At 39.0% G+C, this 13,208-nt stretch overlaps 1 protein-coding gene across 1 annotated transcript in view; it reads right to left on the bottom strand.

Moving 5' to 3' along the window:
• LOC139368292 (neuregulin 3b) overlaps positions 1-13,208 on the bottom strand; it is a 412,189-nt gene that overhangs the window by 21,370 nt on the left and 377,611 nt on the right. Inside the window, exon 6 of the mRNA XM_071107039.1 lies at positions 12,161-12,287. Within this exon, the coding sequence (XP_070963140.1) occupies positions 12,161-12,287 (127 nt within the window). The remainder of the gene's footprint in view (positions 1-12,160; positions 12,288-13,208) is intronic.

Genomic DNA, 13,208 nt, shown 5'->3' with positions numbered 1-13,208 from the left:
AATCCGTTGAGACATTACCAATAAATCCGTCATTCCATCCAGCCTACCTCAATCGATTTTGGAAGATTGAAAAATGGACACTGTTTTCTTGTGTAGCTGCTATTGAATACAGATCGCCCAGTGATCAATTTGATCGCTTATTAACGTTTACAAATACCTAAAGTTGGGTTATAAAAGTAGGTTGAAGTGTTTTGTCAAAGAATATAGGCAACTTATATAATTTTTAAACATGACGTTGCGTGTTGGAAGAGAGCTTTTATCCTGATGCAGACAGGCTATACAAATGGATATTTTGGGCATTCATGGACGGATTTAATCGGGAAAAAGACCAATTTGTGATGTTTATGGGACATATAGAAGTGCCAACAAATAATATCATCAAAGGTAATGAATGTTTTATATTTTATTTCTGCGTTTTTGTGTAGCGCCGGCTACGCTAATTCTTTTGTTTACGTCGCCTTCAGGCATTTTGGGGTGTTGCATGCTATCAGATAATAGCTTCTCATGCTTTCGCCGAAAAGCATTTTAAAAATCTGACTTGTTGGCTAGATTCACAACGAGTGTAGCTTTAATTCAATACCCTGCATGTGTATTTTAATGAACGTTTGAGTTTTAACGAGTACATTTAGCATTTAGCGTAGCGCATTTGCATTTCCAGGTGCCTACTTGAGACGTCTGCGTCTCAAGTAGGAGCAAGAAGTTAAAAATAGTATTTTTGCCTTTGTGCAGATTGCCATGTCTCTTTTTTGATTAATTGAAAATGATAAAGTATCTCTCTTTTTCAAACAAGCATTGCAGAGCTGGCTACAATTAAAATTTCATCCCCCTGAAAATATATAACAAATATTACAGCAAATATCATGGGTTGAACTCAAATGTGCTGGTTGATAAATGACCTGTATTTATGGGAAAATGTTTGAAAAGGGTTCTTAAATTATATTGTAAATTTGAATGGTAGAGTTATGTCTTTCATGGAGTTATCAGTTATCTTCCTGCTTAATCCAAGTGTACTACCAATTGATTACAGCATTACCCCAAAAATAGAGGAGGCAGGTGGCAGCGGGAAGAGGTAGGAAACTGGTCTGTCTGCCCAATTTAAAGGATCAAAACTTGCAGAGGAATAAAAATAGCATTTTCTTTAATAGAAATATGTAACTTTCACACATGAACAAGTCCAATACAGCAAATGAAAGATAAACTTCTCGTTAATCTACCCATCGTGTCCAATTTCAAAAATGCTTCACAGCGAAAGCACAACATATGATTATGTTAGATCACCGCCTAGTCAAAAAAACACAGCCATTTCTCCAGCCAAAGATAGGAGTCACAACAAGCAGAAATATATATAAAATTAATCACTAACCTTTGATAATCTTCATCAGATGACACTCATAAGACATCATGTTACACAATACATGTATGTTTTGTTTGATAATTTATATCCAAAAATCTCAGGTTACATTGGCGCCTTACGTGCAGTAATGTTTTGATTCCAAAACATCCGGTGATTTTGCAGAAATACTCATAATAAACAATGATAAAAGATACAAGTGTTATTCACAGAATTAAAGATAGACTTCTCCTTAATGCAAACGCTGTGTCAGATTTTTAAAAAACTTTACAGAAAAAGCATAATCTGAGAACGGCGCTCAGAGCCCAATCCAGCCAAAGAAATATCCGCCATGTTGGAGTCAACAGAGGTTAGAAATAACACTATAAATATTCACTTACCTTTGATGATCTTCATCAGAAGGCACTCCCAGGAATCCCAGTTTGACAATAAATGACTGATTTGTTCCATAAAGTTCCATAAAGTCCATCATTTATGTCCAAATAGCCACTTGTTGTTAGCGTGTTCAGCCCAGTAATCCATCTTCATGAGGCGCAGCACTTCGTCCAGACAAAACTCGAAAAGTTCCAATACAGGTCATAGAAACAAGTCAAACGATGTATGGCCACTTACTCATCAATACGGTTCCAACCGGAGAATTCCTATGTCTGAAGAAAAGCACTGGAACGAGAGCTAACTCTCTCGTGACCGCGCGTCATGAGACCAAGGCACTCTGTCAGACCACTGACTCAAACAGGTCTCATGAGCCCCTCCTTCATAGTAGAATCCTCAAACAAGTTTCTAAAGATGGTTGACATCTAGTGGAAGCCGTAGGAAGTGCAACTTGACTCCATAGACACTGTGTATTCAGTAGGCCAAGCTTTGAAAAACTACAAACCTCAGATTTCCCACTTCCTGGTTGGATTTTTCTCAGGTTTTAACCTGCCATATGAGTTCTGTTATACTCACAGACATCATTCAAACAGTTTTAAAAACGTCAGAGTGTTTTCTATCCAAAACTACTAATAATATGCATATATTAGCATCTGGGACAGAATAGGAGGCAGTTCACTCTGTGCACGCTATTCATCCAAAAGTGAAAATGCTGCCCCCTATCTTAAGAGATCTGGAGAGACCGGGTCAGTCAATTACTAATACTCTTAGTAAAATCTCGCAATCTGTTGATTCTATTCGATTAGATAGATTGAAGTTGAACTTTAAACATAACAGCATAGTTGAAAGATACAGTGGGGAAAAAAAGTATTTAGTCATTAACCAATTGTGCAAGTTCTCCCACTTAAAAAGATGAGAGAGGCCTGTAATTTTCATCATAGGTACACTTCAACTATGACAGACAAAATGAGAAAAAAAATCCAGAAAATCACATTGTAGGATTTTTAATGAATTTATTTGCAAATGATGGTGGAAAATAAGTATTTAGTCACCTACAAACAAGCAAGATTTCTGGCTCTCACAGACCTGTAACTTCTTCTTTAAGAGGCTCCTCTGTTCTCCACTCGTTACCTGTATTAATGGCACCTGTTTGAACTTGTTATCAGTATAAAAGACACCTGTCCACAACCTCAAACAGTCACACTCCAAACTCCACTATGGTCAAGACCAAAGAGCTGTCAAAGGACACCAGAAACAAAATTGTAGACCTGCACCAGGCTGGGAAGACTGAATCTGCAATAGGTAAGCAGCTTGGTTTGAAGAAATCAACTGTGGGAGCAATTATTAAGAAATGGAAGACATACAAGACTACTGATAATCTCCCTCGATCAATGGCCATCTGGATGATCCAGAGGAGGAATGGGAGAAGGTCATGTGGTCTGATGAGACAAAAATAGAGCTTTTTGGTCAAAACTCCACTCGCTGTGTTTGGAGGAAGAAGAAGGATGAGTACAACCCCAAGAACACCATCCCAACCGTGAAGCATGGAGAGGGAAACATCATTCCTTTGGGATACCTTTCTGCAAAGGGGACAGGACGACTGCACCGTATTGAGGGGAGGATGGATGGGGCCATGTATCGCGAGATCTTGGCCAACAACCTTCTTCCCTCAGTAAGAGCATTGAAGATGGGTCGTGGCTGGGTCTTCCAGCATGACAATGACCCAAAACACATAGCCAGGGCAACTAAGGAGTGGCTCCGTAAGAAGCATCTCAAGGTCCTGGAGTGACCTAGCCAGTCTCCAGACCTGAACCCAATAGAAAATCTTTGGAGGGAGCTGAAAGTCCGTATTGCCCAGCGACAGCCCCGAAACCTGAAGGATCTGGAGAAGGTCTGTATGGAGGAGTGGGCCAAAATCCCTGCTGCAGCGTGTGCAAACCTGGACAAGAACTACAGGAAACGTATGATCTCTGTAATTGCAAACAAAGGTTTCTGTAACAAATATTAAGTTTTGCTTCTCTGATGTATCAAATACTTATGTCATGCAATAAAATGCAAATTAATTACTTTAAAATCATACAATGTGATTTTCTGGATTTTTGTTTTAGATTCCGTCTCTCACAGTTGAAGTGTACTTATGATAAAAATGACAGACCTCTACATGCTTTGTAAGTAGGAAAACCTGCAAAATCAGCAGTGTATCAAATACTTGTTCTCCCCACTGTATGTATAGTGGCAAGAAAAATAATGTGAACCCTTTGGAATTACCTGGTTTTCTGCATAAATTGGTTATTAAATGTGATCTGATCTTCATCTAAATAAAAAAAAAGACAGTTTGCTTAAACTAATAACACACAAACAATTATATGTTTTCATGTCTTTAATGAACACACCGTGTAAACATTCACAGTGTAGGGTGGAAAAAGTATGTGAACCCTTGGATTTAAAAACTTGTTGACCCTCCTTTGGCAGCAATCAACTCAACCAAACGTTGTCTGTAGCTGCAGACCAGACCTGCACAATTGTCTGGAGGAATTTTGGACCATTCATTTATACAAAACTGTTTCAGTTCAGCAATATTCTTAGGATGTCTGGTGTGAACTGCTCTCGAGGTCCTGCCACAGTATTTAAAATCGGGTTTAGGTCAGGACTCTGACTGGCCCACTCCAGAAGGCGTATTTTCTTCCATTGAAGCCATTCTGTTGTTGATTTACTTCTGTGTTTTGCGTAGTTGTCCTGTTGCATCACCCAACATCTGTTGAGCTTCAATTGGTGGACAGATAGCCTTACATTCTCCTGCAAAATGTCTTGATAAGCTTGGGAATGTATTTTTCCGTCGATGATAGCAAGCTGTCCAGGCCCTGAGGCAGCATAGCAGCCCCAAACCATGATGCTCCCTCCACCATACTTTACAGTTGGGATTAGGTTTTGATGTTGTTGTGCTGTGCCTTCCAGATAATATTTTGCTAGAAGTGCTTTGAAAGATCCAGGTACTCCTTTGCGAACTTCAGACGTGCAGCAATGTTTTTTTTGGACAGCAGTGGCTTCTTCCGTGGTGTCCTCCTATGAACACCATGCTTGTTTAGTGTGTTACGTATCGTAGACTTGTCAATGTTAGGATGTTAGATGTTAGCATGTTCCAGATAATTCTGTAAGTCATTAGCTGACAATCTAGGATTCTTCTTAATGTCTTATGGTATAGGGGACGCTTGCATCCCACTTGGCCAAAAGCCAGGGAAAATGCAGCGCGCCAAATTCAAATAAAATGATATAAAAATCAAACTAATTAAATCACACATGTAAGATACTAAATTATAGCTATACTCGTTGTGAATCCAGCCAGCATGTCAGATTTTAAAAAGGCTTTTCGGCGAAAGCATAAGAAGCTATTATCTGATGATAGCACAACAGTAAACAAAGAGGGTAGCATATTTCAACCCCACACAAAACGCAGAAATAAAATATAAAACATGCCTTACCTTTGATGAGCTTCTTTTGTTGGCACTCCAATATGTCCCATAAACATCACAATTGGTCCTTTTGTTCGATTAATTCCGTCCATATATATCCAAAATGTCAATTTATTTGGCGCGTTTGATCCAGAAAAAAACAGCTTCCAAATTGCGCAACGTCACTACAAAATATCTCAAAAGTTGCCTGTAAACTTTGCCAAAACATTTCAAACTACCTTTGTAATACAACTTTAGTTATTTTTAAACGTTAATAATCAATCAAATTGAAGACGGGTCTATCTGTTCAATAGAGGAAGACATCAAACCAAGCTACTTTTCAAGTATTGCGCAACTCTCAACAGTGTTACACAGTTCCTAGATGGCTGTACTTCTTCATTGCACAAAGGAATAACCTCAACCAAATTCCAAAGACTGGTGACATCCAGTGGAAGCGGTAGGAACTGAAAACAAGTTCCTAATAAATATTGTTTCCCAATGAGAATTCCCTGAACAGACAGAGACCTCCAAAAAAAATTATGAACGGTTAGTCCTCTGGGTTTTGCCTGCTACATAAGTTCTGTTATACTCACAGACATGTTTCAAACAGTTTTAGAAACTTCAGAGTGTTTTCTATCCAAATCTACTAATAATATGCATATCTTATATTCTTGGCATGAGTAGCAGGAAGTTGAAATTGGGCACGCTATTTATTCAAAAGTGAAAATGCAAACGGAGCTATTTCGCCTACAAAAATTATCTTTTGGGAAAAAATGAACTTTGGCTGTCTACCTGGGAGTCTCGTGAGTGAAAACATCTGAAGTTCATCAAAGGTAAACGATTTAATTGGATTGCTTTTCTGATTTCCGTGACAAGGTTGCCTGCTGCTAGCAAGGCATAATGCTATGCTAGGCTATGATAAACTTTCACAAATGCTTGTCTAGCGTTGGCTGTAAAGCATATTTAGAAAATCTGAGATGACAGGCTGATTAACAAAAGGCTAAGCTGTGTTCCAATATATTGCACTTGTGATTTTCATGAATAGGAAGATTTTCTAGGAAGATTTATGTCCGTTGTGTTATGCTAATTAGTGTCAGATGATGACAACGGTCCAGTTCACGGGATGGGGTGTCGCTACAGGTTAAGCGCGAATTCCGCTAGAATCCCGTTAGCGGGATTGATTTGTCAACATCCAGTGAAATTATCTGAGGACAGCGCCCCGCATACAAACACATGAAAAACATATTTCAACAAGGCAGGTGCGACACAAAAGTCAGAAATAGCCATATAATAAATGCCTTACCTTTGAAGATCTTCTTCTTTTTGCAATCTCAAATGTCTCAGTGACACAATGAATGGTCGTTTTGTTCGATAAATTCCTTCTTTATATCTATATTTATATATATGGCGCGTTTGATTCAGAAATACATCGGTTCCAACATGACTACAAAGTATGTAATAAGTTACCCTAAAACTTGGTCCAAACATTTCAAACAACGTTCCTAATCCAACCCCAGGTATCCTAAAATGTAAATAAACGAAAACATTTAAGACTGAATAAACTGTTTCTAATACCGGATAAAAACAATGTGAAGCGCGCTCCAGTTCACGCGCAACAAAAGACTAAAGCCCTTCAGAGTGACACCAACAAAGAACAGCCCTACTTCTTAATTTCTCAAAAGAAAAACATCAAACAATTCTAAAGACTGTTTACATCTAGTGGAGGCCATAGAAACTGCAATCTGGGCCCTAATAAATCAGGTCTCCCATAGAAAACCATTGGAAAACATATTGACCTCAAATTTTTTTTCCCTGGATGGATTGTTTTGTTATACTCACGGACATTATTCTAACAGTTCTAGAAACTTCAGAGTGTTCTCTATCCAAATCTACTAATTATATGCATATCCTTCTGGGCCTGAGTAGCAGGCAGTTTACTTTGGGCACGCTTTTCATCCGGACGTGAAAATACTGCCCCCTATCCCAGAGAGGATTTATTTATGCAAGTCAACAATTCTTCATCTTAGGTCTTCTGAGATCTCTTTGTTTGGGGCATGGTTCACATCAGGCAATGCTTCTTGTGAATAGCAAACTCAAATTTTGTGAGTATTCTTAATAGGGCAGGGCAGCTCTAACCAACATCTCCAATCTCGTCTCATTGATTGGACTCCAGGTTAGCTGACTCCTAACTCCAATTAGCTTTTGGATAAGTCATTAGCCTAGGGGTTCACATACATTTTCCAACCTACACTGTAGATTTTTTAATTATGTATTTAACATAGACCAGAAAAATACAATAATTTGTGTGTTATTAGTTAAAGCACACTGTGTTTGTCTATTGTTGTGACTAAGATGAAGATCATGTTATGACTAATTTATGCAGAAAACCAGGTAATTCCAAAGGGTTCACATACTTTTTCAGGCCACTGTAAATAGTGCCAGACGTGCACTCAAACATATACAGTTGGCCTTGCTGTTATGATTTTAGTTGTCCTTGAGGTACCTTGTTTTTTTGCATTGTTGTTTTCTGTTTTCTTTTGACTTTTTTCTGATGAGTTCATTTTCTTGGTTGTTGGTGCATTGGGGAGGGTTCTTGGCGGTGGGGAATGGAATTCATTTTATATGTATATATATAAATGTCGTTCTGGGGGGTGACTTTCGTAGGGGTCTCAGATGACTGAGGGACAGCTGTGGGGAACTGTGAGGGGGATCTTGGAGGGTTCGCGTCCCCATTTTTTTTTGGCCTAGTTGGAGTTCTGTCGACGTGCCCTTGAGCAGGGCGTTGACCATGGATGCTTCTGTGTGTTGCTCTAAATAGGAGTTTGTTGGATGACTGGTGGTGTTGTTGTTCAGAGGCTTCACTGCAAGTATATTGTATGTTTTGGATATTCAAGTAAAATAAAATAAATTATAAAAAAAAAACGGACACCAGGTCTGTTGGCATAACAGCGATTAGCCATAACAGAGATTTATTGGCAACAATCTGTTTCTGCAAATTAAGTCAATAATTATCCGATTTTCGGACAAAACGAACATCAAAATAGAAGTGCTAAGCAACACTTGATTTAAAGTGTGCATAAATACTCTGCACATCAAATTTGAGATCAGAATTCTAAGACCGACAGTATTAAATTCAACACTTTTTTAGACATTATACTGTATGTGACCCACCGAAATAGTGTTAACCTAACACTTTTCAAAGTGTTCACAAACTGGGTGTTGCAAATTACAACTTAAATGAACACTTTATTTGAGTTGGGGGCGGGTTTATCATTGTATGTTGTAAAGCTGTATTTGCATATTTCCCAGCATGCCTTTCAAGTGAATGTGAAATATAATCACCCATGATTGTGTTTGTTAGTAACAAAGATATTATTGTTGCATTCAATAACTTCTAATCATGAAGCCTTCACCAAGTCACTGCCTCAGTGATTATGTTTGAATTAAATTTAAACCCTTTAGTACCATACAGTGTTGTCAGAACATGGTCACACACCTTTTTGACATTTTGTTGTGTCACCTGAATTTAAAATGGGAATTTAAAATGGATTCAATTGCAATGTTATGTCACTGGCCTACACACAATACCCTATAATGTCAAAGTGGAATAATGTTTTTGAAATGTTTACAAATTAATAAAAAATGCAAAGCTGAAATGAGTCAATTATTCAACCTCTGTTATGGCAAGCATAAATAAGTCCAGGAGAAAACATTTGCATAACAAGTCACTTGCATGGACTCTGTGTGTAATAATAGTGTTTAACCCCCTAGTTACATAACAAAAAAAGCCTCAACAAAATCTGTCAGTTTAAGCAAGAGATATCAAGGTTTTTTGCATTTGATGCTTCCAAATCCATTGCATTTGCCAGGTGGCAAACCTAGAGCGATTGTTTGTCAGACCATGAGACATCCCAAAAAACATCTGTAGCGTTCAAACGGTTGGACCTACAAAGTATTATGACCACTCTGTGGAAAGGGAGACTCACGAACACGATGGCAATTTGCTTTAAAATACCCACAAGTGTCATAGGACTTGTCTGAAGGTAACCGGCACAGGTTTAAAAAAACGAATGAAAGTATGAAGGTAGTTTTGTGCTTACCCCAAAAAGGGGTTAAATACTGTATGTGTAAAAAAGGACAGATACTTCAAAACCTTGTTTCTTAAGTAAACATGTTTTACTGTCCTTTTTGACATTATGAATGTGTCATTCAATGCATTTCTATGGGCTTTAGTAGTAAAAGGCCTAAATCAATATTTTATCAAATGATTTGTAGAACCCTTTCTACAAAGGGTTCTAAATGGAACCCAAAATGGTTCTACCTGGAACCAAAAAGGGCTCTACCTGGAACCAAAAAAGGTTTCTCCTTTGGGGACAGCCAAAGATCCCTTTGGAACCCTTTTTTTGAGTGTGTAGAATCAACACTCACAACTCTTTTGACCTGAGAGCCGAGATTTTAACACTTACAAATTTGCTGTGTGGGGATTTGAACTTGCAACCTTTTGGGGAACTGTCAGGGCTTGGACTCTACAAGGTGTCGAAAGCGTTCCACAGGGATGCTGGCCCATGTTGACTCCAATGCATCCCACAGTTGTGCCAAGTTGGCTGAATGTCCTTTGGGTGGTGGACCATTCTTGAAACACACAGGAAACTGTTAAGCATGAAAAACCCAGCAGCGTTTCAGTTCTTGACACATTCAAACCAGTGTGCCTAGCATCTACTACCATACCCATTCAAAGGCACATCAATATTTTGTCTTGCCCATTCAACCTCTTAATAGCACACGTACACAATACATGTCTCAATTGTCTCCAGGCTTAAAAATCCTTCTTTAACCTGTCTCCTCCCCTTCATTTACACTGAATAAATGGAGGCTTTAACAAGTGACATCAATAAGGGATCATAGCTTTCACCTTGATTCACCTGGTCAACCTATATCATGGAAAGCTAAGGTGGTCCTAATGTTTTTTTTACACTCAGTGTATCTCCACACAGTCTATAAATAAGAGGAAACAGGCCTAATGAGCAGCATTTCATGGCATAAAATAAAAACATGGTGAAGAGAGGAAAAACAGGATGGTTATTCATAACCATCACAGCAGTAAAGAACCCTTCCTGATATGCAAATAATCATTTGGTGAAAATGGTTACACATATACCCCTCACCCCTGACAAAGAGTGTACTTATCTTAAATATACGGTTGAAGTCGAAAGTTTACATACACTTAGGTTGGAGTCATTAAAACTCGTTTTTCAACCACTTCACTAATTTCTTGTTAACAAACTATAGTTTTGGCAAGTCGGTTAAGACATCTACATTGTGACACAAGTCATTCTTCCAACATTTGTTTACAGACAGATTACTTCACTTACTTCACACTGTATAACAATTCCAGTGTGTCAGAAGTTACACTAAGTTGACTGTGCCTTTAAACAGCTTGGAAAATTCCAGAAAATGTTGTCATGGCTTTAGAAGCTTCTGATAGGCTAATTGACATCGTTTGAGTCAATTGGAGGTGTACCTGTGGATGTATTTCAAGGCCTACCTTCAAACTCAGTGCCACTTTGCTTGACATCATGGGACAATCAAAATAAATCAGCCAAGACCTCAGAAAAAAATTGTAGACTTCCACAAGTCTGGTTCATCCTTGGGAGCAATTTACCGCGTTCATCTGTACGCAATAGTACGCAAGTATAAACACCATGGGACCACGCAGCCGTCATACCGCTTAGGAAGAAGACGCGTTCTGTCTCCTAGAGAGGAACGTACTTTGGTGCAAAAAGTGCAAATCAATCCCAGAACAACAGCAAAGGACCTTGTACCCATTTCCTCCAGCATCTTCACAAAAGTATCTATATCCACAGTAAAATGAGTCAACATATCAACATAACCATTCTGCCTCTGAACAAGGCAGTTAACCCACTGTTCCTAGGCCATCATTGAAAATAAGAATTTGTTCTTAACTGACTTGCCTAGTTAAATGATGGTAAAATAAAAATAACAAAAAATAAAAACCTGACAGGCCGCTCAGCAAGGAAGAAGCCACTGCTCCAAAACCGCCATAAAAAAAGCCCGACCACGGTTTGCAACTGCACATGGGGACAAAGAATGTACTTTTTGGAGAAATGTCCTCTGGTCTGATGAAACAAAAATAGAACTGTTTGGCCATAATGACCATCGTTATGTTTGGAGGAAAAAAGGGGAGGCTTGCAAGCCGAAGAACACCATCCCAACCGTGAAGCATGGGGGTGGCAGCATCATGTTGTGGGTGTGCTTTGCTGGAAGAGGGACTGGTGCACGACACAAAATAGATGGCATCACGAGGAAGGAAAATTATGTGGATATATTGAAGCAACATCTCAAGACATCAGTCAGGAAGTTAAAGCTTGGTCGCAAATGGGTCTTCCAAATGGACAATGACCCCAAGCATACTATACTTCCAATGTTGTGGCAAAATGGCTTAAGGACAACAAAATCAAAGTCTTGGAGTGGCCATCACAACGACCTGACCTCAATCCTATAAAAAAATCTGTGGGCAGAACTGAAAAGGCGTGTGCGACCATGGAGGCCTATAAACCTGACTCAGTTACACCAGCTCTGTCAGGAGGAATGGGCCAAAATTCACCCAACTTATTGTGGGAAGCTTGTGGAAGGCAACCCAAAACGTTTGACCCATGTTAAACAATTTAAAGGCAACGCTACTAAATATTAATTGAATGTAAACTTCTGACCCACTGGGAATGTGATGAAATAATAAAAGCTGAAATAAATCATTCCCTCTACTATTATTCTGACATTTCACATTCTTAAAATAAAGTGGTGATCCTAACTGACCTAAGACAGGAAATTTTTACTCTGATTAAATGTCAGGAATTGTGAAAAACTGAGTTTAAAGGTTTTTGGCTAAGATGTATGTAAACATCTGACTTCAACTGTATTTAAACGTCAAGGTAGAATACAATAAGAAAGGCTGGTTCTTTAATCTCACCTTTTGAAGCTGCAGGCCGCACTGAGGCCTGGGGCAAGATTTAGACATCTGCCCAGAGGAGTTGATTCCGCACTCCCTCAGGTTCCAGCTCTCAGAGAATTGCGTCTGTAGCTTTTCCCTGTGTCTCCTGCAGAGGGAGAGAGGCCATACCGAGTTAAATACAAAGCCCCCCCTTCAGCTTTCATGATCCTCAGATACAGTATGCCTACTGCACAGTATATTGCTCTGGGTTAGAGCTTTGTGTCCCTGGCTCTTGTACACTGATCCACTGTCTTTGAGCTGCATTCACGTCTTACAGGTGCCTCGTCACTGCTTGATGAGATTCTGTTGTCCAGATTATCCAGCTCTTTGTACGCACAGTCACAGGGTGCAAATCAAATGTGTGTAATCATTTCTATTGAACTGTTAACACTGCTTTAAACGGCACCCCTTTTGCTACATGGTGAATGTTGTCAATAACTACGGTAATATTAATCCTGTTCATTCCTCCCATGACAAGGCTCAATTATTTTGCAGCCATGTTAAATCATTTGTAATCAAGCAGCCAATGGATTATAGTGTTGGACGATTTAAGGCAAACCCTTCAATGTTCCAACGCCAGTAATGGCCGTTATACTATTGTTACATTGTAATAATTGCAGAGAGCCAGGTTAGTGGCGAAGGAAAGGTGCTCGGAGTGGAGAGGAAGAAGCAGTATTTTCAAAGTGAAGGTTTAATCAAAGTGATGTTGCATAAAACTTCTGTTAGGCACACAGGCATTTGTTTACACCGTGCTGTGAAATTTGAATGCTGATTGGTTAAAACCGCATTCCAGCCAGTGTCTATTACACAAGTTACCACCGGCTAAATCTATGACGTTAAAATGCCTATTTACTTTGTTCCGTCTGACTGCTCAATCCACTCTCTCATCAGCCCAGCCAAGCAATTTATAAATTTGATCTCCACTATAAAAAGCATCTAGACATTATCTTACATTTCCTTTAGACTAACATTTTGTTTTCAACAGCGGAGATTTGTATAAAACTTGCTCTCTGTCTCTCTGACATTT

This window comes from Oncorhynchus clarkii, chromosome 16 (genome assembly GCF_045791955.1).
Source record: "Oncorhynchus clarkii lewisi isolate Uvic-CL-2024 chromosome 16, UVic_Ocla_1.0, whole genome shotgun sequence".
In the NCBI taxonomy this organism is placed as follows: Eukaryota; Metazoa; Chordata; class Actinopteri; order Salmoniformes; family Salmonidae; genus Oncorhynchus; species Oncorhynchus clarkii.
The sequence above is the reverse complement of the archived record's forward strand: the minus strand, read 5'-3'. Positions and strand labels throughout refer to the sequence as shown.